General features: G+C 33.3%; 1 protein-coding gene across 4 annotated transcripts in view; it reads right to left on the bottom strand.

Annotated features, from left to right (window-relative positions):
• Positions 1-19,224, bottom strand: part of ANKRD12 (ankyrin repeat domain 12) — a 122,106-nt gene that overhangs the window by 39,481 nt on the left and 63,401 nt on the right. For 3 of the 4 annotated variants that reach the window (XM_039845854.1, XM_039845856.1, XM_039845855.1), the window contains one exon: positions 11,167-11,314. In XM_039845854.1, coding sequence (XP_039701788.1) covers positions 11,167-11,314 — 148 coding nt within the window. Of the gene's footprint in view, positions 1-3,491; positions 3,572-11,166; positions 11,315-19,224 lie in introns of those variants that run through there. The other variant, XM_039845857.1, reaches the window with a different exon arrangement.

The raw sequence follows: 19,224 nt of genomic DNA, 5'->3' as shown, positions 1-19,224 counted from the left end.
AATTGTACTTTATCAGAGAGAAGTAGTTATACATCCATTTGGAAAGAAGTATGCAATATGAGAACATATTTTCACTGTATTTCTATAGTAATAGGTACAGATAAGAGAATTACACTTAAGGATTCAGGGGTGAGCTAGGGAGGAAAGAAAATATAATCAACAGTTGAAAACACTAAGTCTAAAAGCAAAATCTACATAAGTGAAATAAAGTATCACAGCATTTTGTATACTCCCTCAATTAGTTATACACTGCCTTTCTACTATGATGACAGTAACACAAAAACTGATTCTATAAAGTGTAAATTAATCAAGATCCCCCAAAAAAAAAATACTGGCATCACTACAAAAATTTTGATGTCACTAAAGGAAACTGACAAAATCACCCAGTCTCAGCTATTCCATCATAAATATACATATTACATGGAGGTCCTTTTAACTATGACTAGATAAAACATTTTTCTGCAGACAGCATGATACAGCTAAGGCTGAACTCATGTGCACATATAATTAACAGTTTTAAGTCAAAGGTCTTTTTTTAAGGATTCTGCCCAAATATACAATTTACAGAGTTTTAATCTTAAATATTCAGCAATATCTCAACTATTATAATTATGTGACAGACTCACTTTAAGTTGCTAGGCATTGGTAGAAATTCAGTTTTTAAGGAAAGCTAACATAATTTAAACAAGCTAACAATTTAAACAAGAAACCTATTAACATAATTTAAACAAGGAAGCTATTAAAAATTTAGTATCTGCAATAAATAATTTTACATATTTTGGGCAAATTCACTTGAAATTACTTTACTATATTCACATGAATTTCAAAGAGATATTTAGCAGACTATTTTATGTAACATAAAATTTAAATACATCCAAAGAACATCTCAGCTACAATCATGATTTCTCATAAATTTTGATGTATGAGCAACTAAAAAATGTAGAAATATGCAATTTTTATAGACACTGCTATAGAGTGAATGTTTGTAGTACGTAATTTAGGTATTAATAATTTCTGTCCCTTTTTCTTAGCAAAATTTGACACATATATTTTTCTTTAAAAACTATCTAGAATTAAAAATTCTTGAGCTTTGGAATGAGGTTGATATAATAAACCCGCATAAAATACATAATAAAATCTGATTTAAAAGTATTGATTTTCAAATAAGTGATTGTAGAGGTTTTGTTTAAGATTCAGGTAAAGTAGATGATGATATTGAGAAAAAAGTTTGAAAATTAAAATTCAGAACTGTGTGTAAAGTGCACCATATATGACACCAAGCAGAGGAGAAAAAGCAGAGAATGCAAAATACTATAATGAAATTTCTTTTAATTGGTCATTAAATAAAATATCTCACTGCCTATCATGCTGTATGCTCAGCTCTCTGCATGTAAGAGATACCTAAGTAAGTACCTTTTCATTTCTTCTAAACACTGATACTTCAGGAATATGGGAAAAATAAATTGTGCTAAACACCAAACACAGTGCTTGCCGCTACTCAAGCTCACAGAAATAGGTTTAACAAAACAGGATGATAACAGCCCTAAATAAATAAAATGAGGTTCTTGGGTTATAAATGGATTAAAATTTTCCATACTAGGTATAACCCATTATCTAACATATATACTAAAACTGATTTAAAAGTGCCATTTGGAAAGCAAGAAGATAAAATAGTCTTTACATGTTAAATGGAGGAATCTTTAATGTTATGTATATACTAATATCCAACCTCCTTTCCTTACAAAATGCTCTATCAAATCTATATTCCTAATGTCAAATATGATACATATTTTGACACTCCAAAAACACACACCCTACGTAACTTCTTCCTGTATTTTTATACTTCTGAAATTGAAGAGTTTGCTTTAAAACCTCCTAAAGTGACAATGCTTCTTCGAACTTCTTATGGTTAAATTGTTAACATCATTTAATACATTTAATAAAAATTTCTAGCATATTTTGGCTTAAATAATTGTTTTTTAGATCTTTTGATTTATTAACTGTTATAATTCCATATATGCATGTATTAACAGTTGTACTTCATAACTCCTGAAATATAAAACTGAGGAAATGAGTTTCACAAATTATGACAATATGTTTAAAATAGTTAGAATTTACTGTTTTAATATTTAGAAAAGAAGGCTTCAAAATACTGGTCATTTTGTGTATTTCATGACACAGAAATGCACTCAATAAACAGCAGTGAGCAACAATATATCGCTGTCTTTTTTAAAGCTTCCTAATCTATTTTACAGTAGACTCTAAAAGTAGTTCGCCTATTTATTATGATGGAGCATTTCGGGTATTTCCTTGGTTAAGATGAAGTATGCAAGTGAGAAAAGTTTATAGCAGCTGCTTAATAAACAAGGCCAGATTATTAGCAGTCAAAGTAAGATAAGAAAAAGGTGAATAAATCTTTTGACAATGACTGGCATTTTCAACTTTGTCTACTGAGCACTCTGTTTAAGTAATAAAATCAGTGTCTGCAAACCTGTAACAGAATCTCTACTCTGGCAATTAATGAGTATCTGAAAGTCTGGTGGTGGGGACTAGGTGACACAGAGTTATCCATGTCTCCATTAATGTAATTATGTTTTATGAGTGTGATCTGGTTCTCTCAGTATGACTGAGTTTTCAGCAGGATAGCAAGAAGCAATTATTTGCAGCAAACACTATTATTAGATAGAATTTCTGTAGAGGAAGATAATGTGGAATGAAACCATGGGAAGAGGGTAGAAGTTGGGGGACTAAATTATGCAAATTTAAGTGTTGCACATTTGTATGCAAATAAGCTGTACTAACTAGGACATGTAGTACTAGAACAATATCATAAATGTCTGATATGCATGATATAAAACTGCTATGCAGTGTGGTCTATGAACTGAGGCCAGTGTGCATATTGTTTATCACTAATCTATGACAAAATAAGGAGCTTGTACCAAAAATGGAAATCAATTATGTCACTAGCACACTGAGTTCAGCTGACATCTTTTTCATAGCATTTTCTCCTTTTTGATGAAGGAAGCAATACACTGATTTACATTCTAGAACAAGCTCCTTATCTTGAGAACCAGTAATAGTTTGTGGAACAGCCACTCTGTGTAGCACTGTTATAAAGCACAATGCCAAATGGAATAAACTGCATTTAAAATGCTACATATATAACTCCCTTTTATTTACTCCAAATTTATTAAGTTCTAAAATTCATAGTCTTGGTTATGTTCTCTAATTTTGCAACATTAAAGTGTATCTGTCACATAGATGACATGATATACTAGATGGGTAACAGTGCTATCAAGCTTTACAACATACAAACATCTATGGGCAGTGAAATTAATTCTCTATTAAATATTAATATATTCTGAATTTAGATTGGATGATGTTTGATAAAGTTAACTCTACGAAGGACCTCATCATGTAAATTAAGCAATAAATTTGGGTATTTTCATCAGTCTTTTTCAGCAACTCCAAAATCTTTGTATGATACTTACTGACGATTTTTGCATCATTCCTTGAGAGACTTTGATCAAGCAATAATTCAGGCACTTTCACCATGTGGAAAATAAATATTCTGAAAAATCAATACATAGCTCATGAACACATGAAACAATCGAAATCAGTGAAAATCAGAAAAGGTTCTAGAAGATGTGTTCCTCTCTAATTAAACCTGTTAAGTTCAAATAAGATACCTTCCTTCTTCCATGGGAAAAATTTGTTGCAGCACTTCTAACAGAAAGTTTTATAACAAAAGCTGCTTTTCATGGTTACTGTTTTCTGAACAGACCAGAGTTCACATCCATAATAAATAGGAAAATAACATACCATATAAAATTTTTCTCTTTTTCAAATCTTATTTTCCTGCTTTCTTATGAAAGTCAATGCAATTTCAGCTACTATAATCCTGATTTCACATAACACAAAGATGTCCAAATGACTTTCAGCTTGTAACTGGTAGATGAATTTGTAAGTACTTTGAAAGCAGAAATTGACAGAGGTTAATAGATTATGTTAGTATCCCCATTTTCATAATCAGTTGTATCCCCAGTGCTTAAATGTCTAATACATAATGGGTGCTCAAGAATAACTGAGCTGAAGGAAGAAGAGGAGTTTAGGATGACTACCAAGTATATGACCTATGTATAGGTGAATGCTACTACCATTGAGACAGAAAAAAACGACTGTAAATGGAGAAAAAGAGGTTCCATTCAGGTACACAGATTTCTGTGGGAATTCTTAAGTGGTAATATCCAGAAGGCAGCTAAATATATAGGTTTAAAGGTTAAGAGAAAGGTAAGGAATAGATATTTGTAAGGCCTCACCGTATAAATGGTAGTTAAAACTGTAAGTCTGGGAGAATATATGGTATAAGATGGTCCAGAAAGTAAAATCTTTGGAAAAACCAACATAGGTGTGTATGGGAAGGGAATGAGAAAGAAATGAAGATGAGATTCTAGAAGGAAACTGAGAAGGAACAGTCTGAGAAGCTGGATGAAAGCCAGGAGAGAATTATGCCCCAGAAACTGAGACAGGAGAATTTTAGAAAGAATGTGGTCAACACTGTCAAATTCTACAGACTGAAAAGACAGCTAAGGGATGTGTCAGTTAGAAGACCATGTGTGATGTTAGTAAACACAGATTCAATAGAGTGCACCTTAAGTGCACTACAATGCAAGTTAAGAAGCTTAGCTGTGAAGGGAAGGACACAGGGGGATTAAAATAGTGATGGAGAGCAAGAGAAAAATTTGCTGAGTCTTGTTTATTATGTGTACGAAAATATCATCATATGATTGTGTCTAGCTCTAACTCCATTCCCTCCACCCAAATCGCTGTCTCTGACACTCGCTCCCTACCCAATCCCCGCCAGCCACATATTACATGTGCCTCATTAGTAGCCTGGTATACATGTTTCTGAATTTTCTCCAATGCTTATAAAATTTTACACAAATATATGTATATATACAAATATTCTATACACAAATATATGTACATATGAAACATACATATTGATTTTTAAAACACTTAATTTTATACCAATGAGATATGATTACTCATCTTGATTTTTCTAACTCACTAATATCTTATGAAAATTCCTCCAAGTAACTGGTACAGCATTTAGACATATTTTTTTCATGGTTGTACAACAGTCCAAGGTGTGGCTATATATTTTGATTTATGAAACCATAGAAGACTATTTTTTTCTTCTGCCATTCAAAACAGTGCTATAATAAACATGGGCTATTTCCAGAAGTGTGACTGAACCCCCATGTACTCATCACTCAGCTCCAATAGCTATCAATCTTGGGTCAATCCATACTCTCTCGTCATCCTACCCCTATATCATTTTGAAGTACATCTCATTCATCATATTTTATACAGAAATATTTCAGTATGTATCTCTAAAAGAACTTTTATATTTTTCTAGCTGTTGTTAGACTGTTTTTTCAAAAAGACTGTAACAATTCACATGCCTCCCCTTTCCCTACTCCTCTTATTAGTTAACCACTTTTATAAGTTGTTGGTCTATTTTTCCATTATTTATTTTAAAATATATATAAAAATATACATATTGACATACCTTTAAATCCTTAGATGTCTGCAATGATCTTTCTTTTACCCTGACAGGTGAATAATACCTTGGTAAGATACAGGATTATGCTGCAGTTTTTTTCTAGCCTATCTTCCATTGTTGCAAGTTAGAAGTCCAATGCCAAAGTGAAAATATTTCCTTGTAGGCTAACTTGTTACATTCAGAACTAAGGAATTTGACCAATATATGCCTAGGGATGTACGTCTGTGTTTTCATCAATCTACCTGGAGTTCACTGAACTTTATAATTAATAGACTTCTATTTGTATAACTGTGGACTATTCTCTACCTGTTTCTTTTCCTTTTAAAGACCCATTAATAACAATTATTTTCATATTAGATCTGTTAGGTCTCCTAGATCTACTCAAGTCTTTTATCTTTTCTTTAGGATACTTTTTCTGTATTTTTGCTGTGTTGTGAGAATTTAACTGATTTTCCAATCTAATAATTTAAGTCACAACAGTGATCATTCCTCATTCAATTCATCTACTGAGTTGTCTAGTTGTATAATCATCGTTTTTTTGTTGTTGTTAGCTCCGAGTCTTTTTGTGCTTTATGTGAATTTTCTTAAGTGCTTATTTTTGTTGTTGAAGTAATGTTTTCTCTAGTAGTTTTATTTAGCTGGGTTAACATTCTGTTTGTTCAAAATGACTGTTCTCTTGGTTTCGATGTAACCTTGGAGGGTTGTCCTTCTTCATTAACTCATCACAACCCCACATTGGAGTAGTCCAGGAGGCAGATCTCCTGCAGGTGGTGGAGATAAAGTGGGCTTCACACCTATGCCTGTCGGTTAGCAGTTGAAGCACTAGGAGGAAGCCTTCCTGGTGTTTGATTCTAGGTCTTCTCAAACTTTCTCTGTCTCAACAATGAACTTGTCCTACATGTTCAGCTATTCCCTTGAATTTGCGGGAGTTAGAGAGTCCTGGCCTAATCCCTAAGGGACAGTAATTCCTTTCCATCAATTCAATAAATATTTATTTAGCAATATCTATGTACAAAGCACGTAAGGAGTTTACATTTACTGGAGAATGAAAATAGATACTAAAAAGTTGTCCTTTTTACAATTTTGCCTATAGTTTTAACTCCATTCATTAACATTACCACTACCAAATATTGCTGTCAACCCTTGACCAATGTTATATTTTTCCCTCTTTAGTCACCCTTCTACCCCTGATCTCCTTCTATAATTAGTCCTACTTTTCGATAGGTGATAGTTAAGTGGAAACCCTGATCATTTCCTAGGTGAAATAAAGGAACTATCACCATTGCTGGTCCCTTCTCAAAACTATTTTAAAAAGAATCAGTTTTTTTTCCCCTAAACATATCATAAAAAATTTCTTAGTATTAAACAGACACACACGCACCCTGGATCTTATAGGTGCCACTTAACTAAGTTTTGTATAAAATTCTCCCAGAGACGTATAAATCACCTATTAAAGGCATTTAATTTTTTTAGTCTTGCCTATTTTTTAAAGTTTGATATGCTTTTTAAGGCATTTAATTTTTTTTTCTATAAGTGCTTCTTTTTCATTTCCATACAATTTATCTCTTGAAGAACCCAAGCTATTTGACTTTCCCAGTCTGGATTTTGCTTGGTGCAGTTAAGTATGTACCTCTGACTTTGGTATTTCCTGCAAATGGCAGCTGGATCCTGAGGACCGAAGAGTGGTAGTGGAATGCATTCTTTCATCAAGGAGCATGCAATTTTTTTCTCTTTTTATTTACTGTTAGCAACTGTTGATGCTTAATTCTAAGATATATTAACTAATTGGGGGTTGTGAAACAGTTAATTTTTTCCCTGTCTTTTACCTGGATATTACTGAAACAAAACAAAACAAGAAAACAAACCCACGTCTCACCTATAATGAGGTTTCCCAATGATAGAATTCACATAAAATAACTAATTTATTTTTTCACTTTTTGTCTAATTTTTAAGATAACAAACTCGTTCTCCAATTGTGATAAATTAATTTAAAAATTTATCACGATGGACTGATGGATTTAAACATATTTAATGGGTTTCAAATCTTTGCAATGAATACCCTTATTGAAGCTCAAATGATTCCATCTTTGGCCAGTGGGAAACAGGTCTAATTTGTCTCCTAAGACCTTACATTGGCTTTTCATAGCTTTCTTGAACTCCGCAATGACAAGATGTTCTAAGCTCATCTTATCATACATTTCCTGCCCCAGTCTTAGAATCATCTATTTTTTCTAAGAAGCACTGGGTTTCTTTTAGTAGAAAATATTTCAAGATTATAATCTTGGCACTAGGAATGATTACTGCTATGGTCTTAGTCACTGCTTTTAGTTCTTTTCAATGGTCAAAGCAAGAAAATTGTATGTATTTGTATGTATTTTAAATTGTTTGAAAATAATTTCAAACTGACAAAAATTAGACAAATACTAAACTATATATTCTTTATCTAGAGTTGCCTATTGTTAATGTTTTTTTACTCTTGCTTTATAATTTGCTTTCTCTCTCTCTGTGTGTGTGTGTGTGTGTGTGTGTGTGTGTATACACACACGCATACATATATGTGTGTGTGCATATTTTTTTTCCTAAAAAATATGAGGGTAAATTACATACATCATGGCTCTCTACCCCTATATACTTCACAGTGAATATTTCCTAAGAAGTAAGTATTTCTTAAGACATAATGATATTCTCATCATCACAATACAGCTGTCAACCTCATAAATTTACAGTGCTAACAACACTAATCTGTTGTCCATATTCCTTCTTAAATGACCTATAATGTCATTTTTATTTATTCTTCTCCAGTACAGGATCCAATCTATAAGCAGGTATTGCCTTTTTTATTTATTATCTCTTTAGATAGTCTGGAACATTTCTATCGCCTTTACTGGATTTTCATGACACTGACATTTCTTAATCTTTCACTGTTTTTTAAAAAATTAAGCCGTTCCTTATGATTATGCATTCTCTGCCAAAATGCTACAAAAGTTTTATTATATCCTTTTCACAGTATCACATCTCAAGGCACAGGATATGCATCTGCCCCTCCTTTGATGATGTTAATTTTGATCACACAGTTCAGGTGCTGCTGAATTTCAGTACTGTATAAGCATTGTTTTATTTCCTTTCTCTCTTGTAACATGAAAAGGCAATGTAAATACCCTGCTCTTCATCAAAAAATTCCTCCTAGATTTATCAGCTATTAGTGATTCCTGCCTAACAATATTTACTTACCATAAAGGGTATAAATGATCAGGTAAGAGCAGGGATTGACTAAGAAGGGGCATAACAAACTTCTGAAGTGACAGAGGTACTCTGTATCTTAAAAAGATTAAATTATACAAGTCTATGCATTTCTCAAAACTCACAGAATGTTTTAATGAAGAATTATTCATTTTGCAAATGTAAATATTACCTAAAAAAGTCATACATAAAAATTAAATTCTCTAGTTAATGAAATGCATGCTAAAGCATTTAGAGAGGTCTGCACCTTGTTTTGAAATGCATCAAAAAATAAGATAGACTGATGGGTAGATAGATATGTGATAATGTAATAAAGGAAATACAGCAAAAAGTTAAGTGTAAAATGTAATTGGTGGCTAAAGGGTGTTAACTGTATAATTCTTTGAACTGTATGTTTGAACATTTTCATAATAAAATATTGGGATTTTAACTTGCATAGCAAAAGAAATCATTAACAAAACAAAAAGGCAACCTAATGAATAGGAGAAAATATTTGCAAATCATATGGATAAGGGGTCAATATCTAAAATACATAAAAAACTTACACAACTCAACGGCAAACAAACAATCTGACTGAAAAATGTGTAGAGGATCTCAATAGAAATTTTTCCAAAGACATACATATGGCCAACAGATAGAGGAAAAGATGCTCAACATCATTAATCATTAATCATTAAGGAAATGCAAATCAAAACCACAATTGGATATCTCACACGTTAGAATGGCTATTATCAAAAAGACAAGAAATAACAAGTGTTAGCAAGAATATGGGAAAAAAAAGAAGAAAACCTTGTATACTCTTGGTCGAAATGCAAATTGGTGCAGCCACTATGGAGAACAGTATGCAGATTCCTCAAAAAATAAAAAATAGAACTACCATATGATTCTGTAATTTCACTTTTGTGTATTTATCCAAAGAAAACAAAAACACTAATTTGAAAAGATATATGCACCCCCATGTTTAGAACAGCAATATTTACAGTAGCTAAGATAGGGAAACAAGGTAAGTACTCATAGATGAATGACTGGATAAAGAAAATGTGGTCCATATACACAATGAAATACTATTAAGCCATTAAAAAAAAAAAAAAGAAAGAAAATTTGCCATTTGCAACAGGCTGGATGGACTGGAGGGTATTAGGTGAAGTAAGTCAGACAGAGAAAGACAAATACTGTATAACTTAACTTATATGTGGAACCTAAAAATAAATACCAAGCTTACAGAGAACAGATTGGTGGTTGCTAGAAGTCAGGGTAGGGGGAGTGGGCGAAACGAGTGAAGGGGGTCAAAAGGTATAAATTTCCATATAAAATAAGATATGGGGTAGTAATGTATAGTATGGTGACTAAAGTTAGTAATACTGTATTGCATATTTGTAGGTTGTTAAGAGATCTTAAAAGTCCTGGTCACGAAGAAAAAGAAACAAATTGTTAACTATGTATAACAATGGATGTTAGCTGGACTTAATCATGGTGATCATTTTACAATGTATACAAATATCGAATCATTATGTTGTATACTGGAAACTAACATGTTATATGTCAACTGTATCACAATTCAAAAAAAAGTAAAAGGTAAACCCCTTTGCTTCAAAACTAGAGATGCTGTTCTATTGCGTTCTGGTAATGACTGAGACTGAGTATGGTTTGATTTTTATTCCCTTACACATAATAATATAATAGTAATGTTATCTAATTGTTTGTAGGAATTCTTTAAGATTTTGTGGAGATAGACCAGTTAAGACTTATTAAATTATTTTTCATTGATTTTTGCTGAAATATGGTGAATGCTTTTAATCTGTATTAAAAAAAAACTGTCTTCAATACAAGGAAGTTTTTTGTTATATTTTAAATTGTTTTTGGATTTTTAAAAAAAACATGCCAAAAGTTTTCCGAAATATGCCTTTGGACTGTTCCTTTTAAAAATTGTGCCCCCTATGATGCCACAAACTGTGCCATAATGACCAGAGTTCAACCACCTAAATGACAAAAGTAAAAATGCAAAGAAGACTCATTAATGCCAGGATAAGACAGGAAGGGTTTGGTTAGTAGCTCTCTAATTTATAAAAGAATGAAGTCAGAACAGCAGTGGTGGTAGCTATTAATGGGGAGAGGTTCTACAGTGGGCTTGAATGTAATATCAGCAATTTATGGGGTAAAAAATGCAGTTAGGACAATGGCATTATGACTCCATTTACAAAGAGAACGTGTAGAAAATTGCTAGATTACTAAATTCACTATTCTTACTAGCTAGTTAGCATTGTTCTAAGGTTTTCAAATATTTTATGTATTATAAAGTAGAAAGTTCTAAATAAATATCATGTCGAATAGGTGAATACAGATTATCTGCAACATACCTGTGTAACTTTCATCATCATCAGATAAAGGCACCTCTCTTTTCAGCAGCAATTCCAACTCTTCTGTTTCTGCTACATCCACTGGACGCTCACCATGTTTATTAGCTTGAAATGGATTTCCACCATGACGAAGTAATAGTTTCACTATCTGCAACATTAAAAAGTAGGAAGATTTAGTCCCTTTACACAGTGTATCATTTCAACCATTCTCTTGGTAACATAATATCCTTCTGCCAGAGCTACTTTGCCTCTCCATTCCTCAGTATCTCTACTAAATCATTTTTCTCCAATTAAAAATTCCATTTTAATTGCCATCCCCTGTCTGACGATCTTATTACAAAGAAATTTCCTCCTTAAAATTTAAGCCCGGCTATTTTAGCACTAAATCTCATCATTTTTCTTCCTTTTACATCATACGTTCAACAAATTATCTATTGAGTACTTATTAACAATCACTGCTCCAAGTTCTGGTGATAAATCAATAAACATGAATACAAGTTCTCTGGCATCTTGTAATGTATACAGTTCACTCTTGAACAATGCTGGGATCTGAGGCACCGATCGATTGTCTAACTTTTGACTCCTCCAATTTTTAACTTATAGCCTACTGTTCACGAGAAGCCTTACAGATAACACACAGCTGATTAACACATTTCGTATTATGTGTATTATATACTGTATTCTTACAATAAAGCAGAGAAAATGTTATTATGAAAATCATAAGAAAAATACATTTACTGTATTATTGAAAAGAACCCCCATGTAGTTGAAACCCATGTTGTTTAAGGCTTAACTCTATTCTAAAGAAAGTCTCAAAAGTATTTCTCTTCTGTTTAAGGCTAATATCACTATCAATGCTCTTAAATTTTATTCTTTCCCCATCTCCCAGGAATTTAAACTATCATAAACTGACATAAATTTATGATAATTTACAAAACAGAACTATTCAAAGTTAAACTTCACATCCCCTTACTTTCATGGTCCCAAGGCCCGATATCTAACTTCATATTCATTACTTGGAAATTTTTCTTAAAAGAAACCATCTCTCCTCCCACCAAATTATGTAAGCTTTGGGCTCCATAAAAGCAAAATCCGCCTGGTTAGTCATAATTTTTTTTCTTTTGTTTGTTGCTTCGTATCCTCTTCCTTTCTGTATTTTTAATCTCTTTTTGATTGGCTCCCTTCTAGAAGTCAATCTTTCTAGTTCATGACTCTTTCACCTTAAAAAAATGGTGCAAAAAAAAAAAAAAATGAAACAGATAAAACAAGAAACTCTTCAAATGGGTATTCCCTCTAGTCTCTTTCCTTTAGTCAAGCTCCTGAACAAAAATGTTTACCCTTGTGGCCTTTTTTTATCGGCCCTTCACTCTTCTACCAAAAATTATGCTACCATCTGTCCTATGAAATGGATCTTCTGAGATATGTAAAGATCTTAGTCAATGACTGTTTTCTTAGGGCTGTCCTTGATTCACTGTCTCATGGCTCTAGTCTATATCATCTTTTTGGAGATCTCACGCCCTCTGTTTGAATGTGATGGCAATTATGCAATCCATTCATTCATTTTCATTCACTTGCTTGCTCTCTCAGCCCTTTTAAAAACTTTTTTTAATTAAAAGTATTATCATTCAATATTATAGGTGTATAACAGAGTGGTTAGACATTTATATAATTTATGAAGTGATCTGCCTGATTAGTTTACCCCACCTATCCCAGCTATGTTTCTCGAGCTCCAAACCCAAATATCTAAATATTCACTGGATATATTCAACTGAATATATTTGTATTTCAATACAATAGCTGAAACAAATAGGTCCCAAAGTTCATTAAACTTGCACCTTTATCTTTCATCTATCTATTTCCATTCTTGGTGACTGTTACCAAAATATACCCAGTAACTGAAGCCAGATAGCTGGGAGTCATCACTGCCTTTTGTTTTTCATTCCTATTCTACATCAAATAGGTGGCCAATTGTTATTATTTCTGCTTGCTTACCATTTCTTCCGGTTTTGAGCTTCTATTCCCATTGCATTAGTGTGCTCTGTCATATGTAAATCTATATAATTAACAAACACATTTCTCACCTTATTCTGGTCGATTAACATTATGTGGGAGAAAGTCTTTATTCTTCTTTGTATTCCCAACACTTAACTGGTGATTTATGGTACTTAGAAAATATAGGCATATCTTGTTTTACTGCCCTTTGCTTTATTGTTCTTTGCAAATATATATATTTTTTCTTTTAACAATTTAAAGAATTGTGGCAACCCTGTTTCAAGTTAAGTCTATCGGTGTCATTTTTCCAACAGCATTTGCTTACTTTGTGTCTCTGTGTCACATTCTGGTAATTGTAACAATATTTCAAACTTTTTCATTATTATTACATTTGTTATGGTGATCTGTGACCACTAATTTTTGATGTTACTACTGTAATTGTTTTGGGGCACCATGAACCATGCCCACATAAGACAGTGAACTTAAATGACAAATGTGTGTTCTGACTGCTCCAGTGACCAGTAATTTCCCTATCTCTCACCCTCTCCTCAGGCCTCCCTATTTCCTGAGACACAACAATACTGAAATTTGGTCAATTAACCTTAAAATGGCTTGTAAATGTTCAAGTGAAAGGAAGAATTATACATTTCTCACTTTAAACTGAAAGCTAGAAATGATTAAGTTTACTGAGGAAGGCACATCAAAAGCCCAGAAAGACTAAAAGCTAGGCCTCCTGGGCCAAATAGTTAGCCAAGTTGAAATGCAAAGGAAAAGTGATTGAAGGAAATTAAAAGTGCTACTCCAGCAAATATACAAATGATAAAAAGCAAAAAAGCCTAATTACTGATATGGAAAAAGTTTTGGTGGTGTAGATATAAGATCAAACCAGCCACGACATTCCTTTAAGTCAAAGCCTAATTCAGAGCAGGGCTCTAACTCTCTTTGATTCTATGAAGGCTAAGAGAGGTAGGAAGCTGCAGAATAAAAGTCTGAAGAAAGGAGAGGTCAGTTTATGGAACAAAACTGTCTCCACTAACATAAAAGTGCAAGGTGAAGCAGCAAGTGCCGATACAGAAGCTGCAGCAAGTTATCCAGAAGATCTAACTAAGATAATTAATGAAGGTAGGTACACTACACAACTGATTTTCAGTGTAGACATAATAGCCTTATATTGGAGGACAACGCCATCCAGGATTTTCATAGAAGAGACTTTCAGAGAAATCAAAGCCTGGCTTCAAGGACAGTCTGACTCTCTTGTTAGGGGCTAATGCAGCTGGTGACTTTTTAAGTTGAGGCCAATGCTTACTACTCCGAAAATCCTAGGGCCCTTAAGAATTCTGCTAAATCTACTCTGCCTGTGTTCCCTACATGGAACAACAAAGACTAGATGATAGCAAATCAGTTTATAACATGGTTTAATGAGTACTTAAGCCCACTGCTGAGACCTACTGTTCAGAAACAAAGATTCTTTTAAAAATATTATGCTCATTGGTAACATACCTGGTCACCCAGGAGCTCTGAAAGAGATATACAACAAGTTTAATGTTATTTTTATACCTGCTAACACAACATCCATTCTGCAGCCCATGAATTAAGGATTAATTCTGACTTTCAAGTCTTATTCAAGAAATACATTTTGTAAGGCTATAGCTGCTACAGTGATTCCTCTGATGGATCTGAGTGCAGTAGGCTGAAAACCTCTGGAAAGCATTCACCATTCTAGATGCCATTAAAAACATTCATGATTCGTGAGAAGAGGTCTAAATAATATTAACAAGAGTTTGGAAGAGGTTAATTCCTATCCTTATGGATGACTTTGAGAGGTTCTAGATTTCAGTAGAGGAAGTGACTACAGATGTGGAAAGAGCAAGAGAACCAGAAAATAGAAGTGAAACCTTGTGACTGAATTGCTGCGATCTCATGATAAAACTTTAATGTATGAGTTGCACTTTATGAGCAAAGAAATTTGTTTCTTGAGATGAAATCAAGCGGTGAAGATGCTGTGAAGACTGCTGGAATGGCAACAAAGGATTTAGAATATTACATAAACTTAGTTGATAAAGCAGCAGCAGAGTTTGAGAAGATTAACTCTGATTTTCAAAGTTCTACTGTGAAGAAAATGCTATCAAACAATATTGCATGCTACAGAGAAATCATTTATGAAAGGGAAGTCAAACTTCATTGCTGTCCTGCTTTAAAAAATTGCCAAAGCCACCCTAACCTTCAATAACTGCCATCAATAGTTAGTAGCCATCGATATTGAGGCAAAACCTTTCACCAGCAAAAAGATTATGACACTGAAGAGTCAGATGAAGGTTAGCATTTCTTAGCAATGGAGTATATTTTTAATTAAGGTATGTACATTGTTTTTTTAAAATATAATGCTACTACATATTTAACAGACTACGGTATAGTGTAAACATAAATTTTATATGCACTGGAATACCAAAAAATTTGTGTGACTTGCAGGTGCAGTGGTCTGAAACTGAACCGGCAACATCCTCAAGATATGCCTGTATATCGTGTCTTTTAAAAGAAATAATATTAAACAAGATACTGTAAATTATTAATTTCTAACAAATGAAGGTATTTAAAAATAACAAAGATTCAGTGAATAATACACCTTTGACACTTTACTCCAAGTCTTCTTTCTAATTTGCTCTAAAATGAACTGGTTGCTCTCTAGATATATTTCCCAGTTGTCGCCTTGGCATCTTCCTTTATCCTACCCTTCCCTCAATTGTGTTGGATTCTTCAGATCCTTCTTCTTTCTTGGTTTATTCCCTCATTTTGTTAAATCACCAACTACAGGAGATTGTTGAGTAAGTATTTTTTTTTTTTTACATGTCAGAAAATACCTTTAACCTATCCTCACTTGATTAATACTTAGTCTAGATATAAAATAATTTTCCATCCAATTTTAAAAGCATCACTCCATTATCTTCTAGCTTCTTTGCCCACATTGTCCTGAAAATCCAGCACAATGTACCTTGGTCTTGATCTTTTTATACTCATTGTACTGTGCATTCAATTGCATTTTCAATCTGAAGATCCATGTTCCTTCAGTTTTGGGAAAGTTTCTGGTTTTATTTATTTGATAATGTCCTTTCTGTTTCCACTGTTCCGTCTTCTAAGAAAGCTTCTTAAGAAAAAGAGATCTCCTGAATTAATCTTTTTCTCATCTCCCCTCTCCCAATTTGTTGTTTTCTAGTTTCTAAGAGACTTCTTCAAATTTATCTTTAACTTTCAATACTCCATTTTTTATTTCTGCTATTATTAATTTCCAAAATTTTACTTCACTGACTGTTCTTGTTTAATGCATTCAAGTTCTTGTTTCATGGTTACAATAAACTTTCTTACCTCTTTAGGGGACGACATTAACAGTTCTTTTGGAAGTTCCTCCTGACCTTACTGTGTCCTCCATGTTCCTACTATTCTATCTGCTTGTTTGGTCTTTTCTATCCATATTAGAGACTTTTCTTGAATGTCAGGTGATCTTTGCCTGTTCACATTTAAAAGTAAGGCACTAAAAGACTTACTGAAAGTTATGCAGACATGGGTTGAACTTGTTGAGAGATGGACTTCATGCTAGTGTAATCTGACTGGGTCATTTCATCAGACTCTCCTGTCCTTGGCTAGTTCAGTTTCCTGTGGAGAAATCTTTCAACTCATGCTTAAAACAATAAAGCCTGTCAGCATTCTGGTTGCTGAAAGGAAGCTGGGTCCTAATGTTCAGCAGGTTTTACCTAATTAATTTACACTTAACCGTTACTCTCAACTACTGTGGTACATCGGTACAGAATATATGGTTTATACTTGTCAGGAAATAAACCTCCAATCATCTGCCAGGGTTGGGAGAGGTGCAATCATTTGGCTATGTAAGGTTAGGAAGGGGATATGAAAATGGAAAAGATGTTATGCTCTCATTTTGTCCTATTTCAATGGGCACTTCCAGAAGTACCCAGTGCCATCATTTCCAGCTTCAGTTTTTCTGTGATTCTGTGCTGGAGTGGTTTTGGTTTCCATTTTCTTGAATTCTATGAATCAGGAGTTGGTAAACTTGGCTTACAGGCCAAATCTGGCCTGCCAACTAAAAATAATTTTCATATTCTTTTAAAATACTCTTAAAAGGATTGATAAAGGAGAAGAAGTACAGAGGAGAAAATAGGAGTAAGAGAAAAGAGAGATGTAGGAAGAGGAGGTAGAGATGGCATGTGGGCTGCTAAAGTATTTATTATTTGCCCCTTTACAGAAAAAGTTTGCCAAACCCTGTTCTAGGTCAATAACCACTCATTCCTCTAATCCCCATCTCTAAAATGTTGGTTTTCTTGTTTCTTTTGCTCTTTGTCCTTGTGAGTCTATGTCCTTTAAAATCTCCCATCATTTTAAGCATTTGATGATCAGTCAGGGACAGATGGTTCATTCAAACATGTTACAAAACCCCTAACCTAAATAACCAACACTTTATATATCATACTATGTAAATAATTATTTATTCTAAATACGATTTCAAGTAACTTAGAGTTGCTTAAAACATAGGCAATAAATTTAGAAGTAGATCAAAATGATGAGACAAGAAGAAAATAAAGATGGCTATCTAAAACAGAACTCGGAAGAAAGCTACTGTGGAAATGAATATCAGAGTATTCTGCCTTTGCAAAAGGTAGGTCAAAGATGAGCTTCTTAGTAAGCTAGGTTAAATTACTTAGAGAGGTCTTACTCTAAGTAACTCAGAACAGGTTACAGAACTGCTGTCTTTATACTTCTCCACCTTAAAAATGTTTTATGGATGGTTGAAGTTGTGAGCATTGTGAGTGAAAGAAATCCAGTTCTTTGATAGAGACTCATAATACATGGTATAGACATATACAAATGATAGTTTCTGGTGGCTCTCATTTCTCTCCTCCACCACAAGCAAGAGTAAAAGAAAAAGGAGAAAATAGTTCTCGAGAGCTCTGAATTGTTACTCCTACTATCTTAGGCATGTTGGTAGGAGGAAAAGCAAAAGTCTCTTAAAAATAATATGCTAGTCTCCCTCTGGAAAGAGACTAGAAATACTGTTTGAGTTCTTGTAAGTATGTAAGTGCAAAGATCAGCTTCTGGAGATATTTTGCAGCTATGTGCATATTTAGAAACTTGTATTCATAGAAACATATCTTATTCACAAGGCTTAATTCTTTAACATTACATTTAGAAATCAGGAAATCTTTATCACATTTAAAAGAAAACTATTCATCTTTGATGAACTGTCAATAATCGCATTTTTAAAAAAGGGCAAAAAGTACCATATTCAAAATATCACAGCCAGAAAATAAGTCAGTTTCTGATAAATTCTGTGGAAAGAGAAATATACCCTACATATTGTCAGGCTTTATGGATTAAGTCTGTAGCATTCTCTCTATCCTCAGTCAATTATCTATCCATCCATCCATCCATCCATCCATCCATCCATCCATCCACCCACCCACCCACCCACTCACCCACCCATACATAAATCTAGGCAGAATTTAAGTGTTTCCTATGTGACAAGCGGTTCGAGGGGCCATTAACACAAAACAATACAAAAAGCCTGTATGCACAGGAAACAGACAAGTACATCAGTAAAAAAATAATGTAGTATGTGCTAGCATACAGGTATGTATGAAACGCCAAGAGAGCAGAAAAGACTGGTCTAATGGTAAGCAAGAACCAGTTTAGCAAAAATAACATTTATAAGCTACCTTTTTTTTCAAAATGAGAACTTTGAGAATCAAGAAAAATAACTTATAGAAAAATGTAAATCAGAAAAACAGCATTTTTAGTTTCCAAATTTTAGTTTCCAAAATGTTTATTTGAAAAACACCAATATAAAGGTAGCCTTTTAATCTTTTACCTCTGACATTTCTATTAAAATTTCAGATTTCAGAGTGTGTTTACAAGCACAGTATCTTGTTTTTCCTCCAAAATATCCCCTTTAGAGAGACATTATTTATTGCATAAACTAAAGACTAGGATATAGAAGGTTCAGAGGAGAAAAGTGTTTTGTTCAAGATCAAACAGGTGATAAACTATCCAGGCCAGGACTGA

This window comes from Pteropus medius, unplaced genomic scaffold (genome assembly GCF_902729225.1).
Source record: "Pteropus medius unplaced genomic scaffold, Ma_sr-lr_union100, whole genome shotgun sequence".
NCBI lineage: Eukaryota > Metazoa > Chordata > Mammalia > Chiroptera > Pteropodidae > Pteropus > Pteropus medius.
The sequence above is the reverse complement of the archived record's forward strand: the minus strand, read 5'-3'. Positions and strand labels throughout refer to the sequence as shown.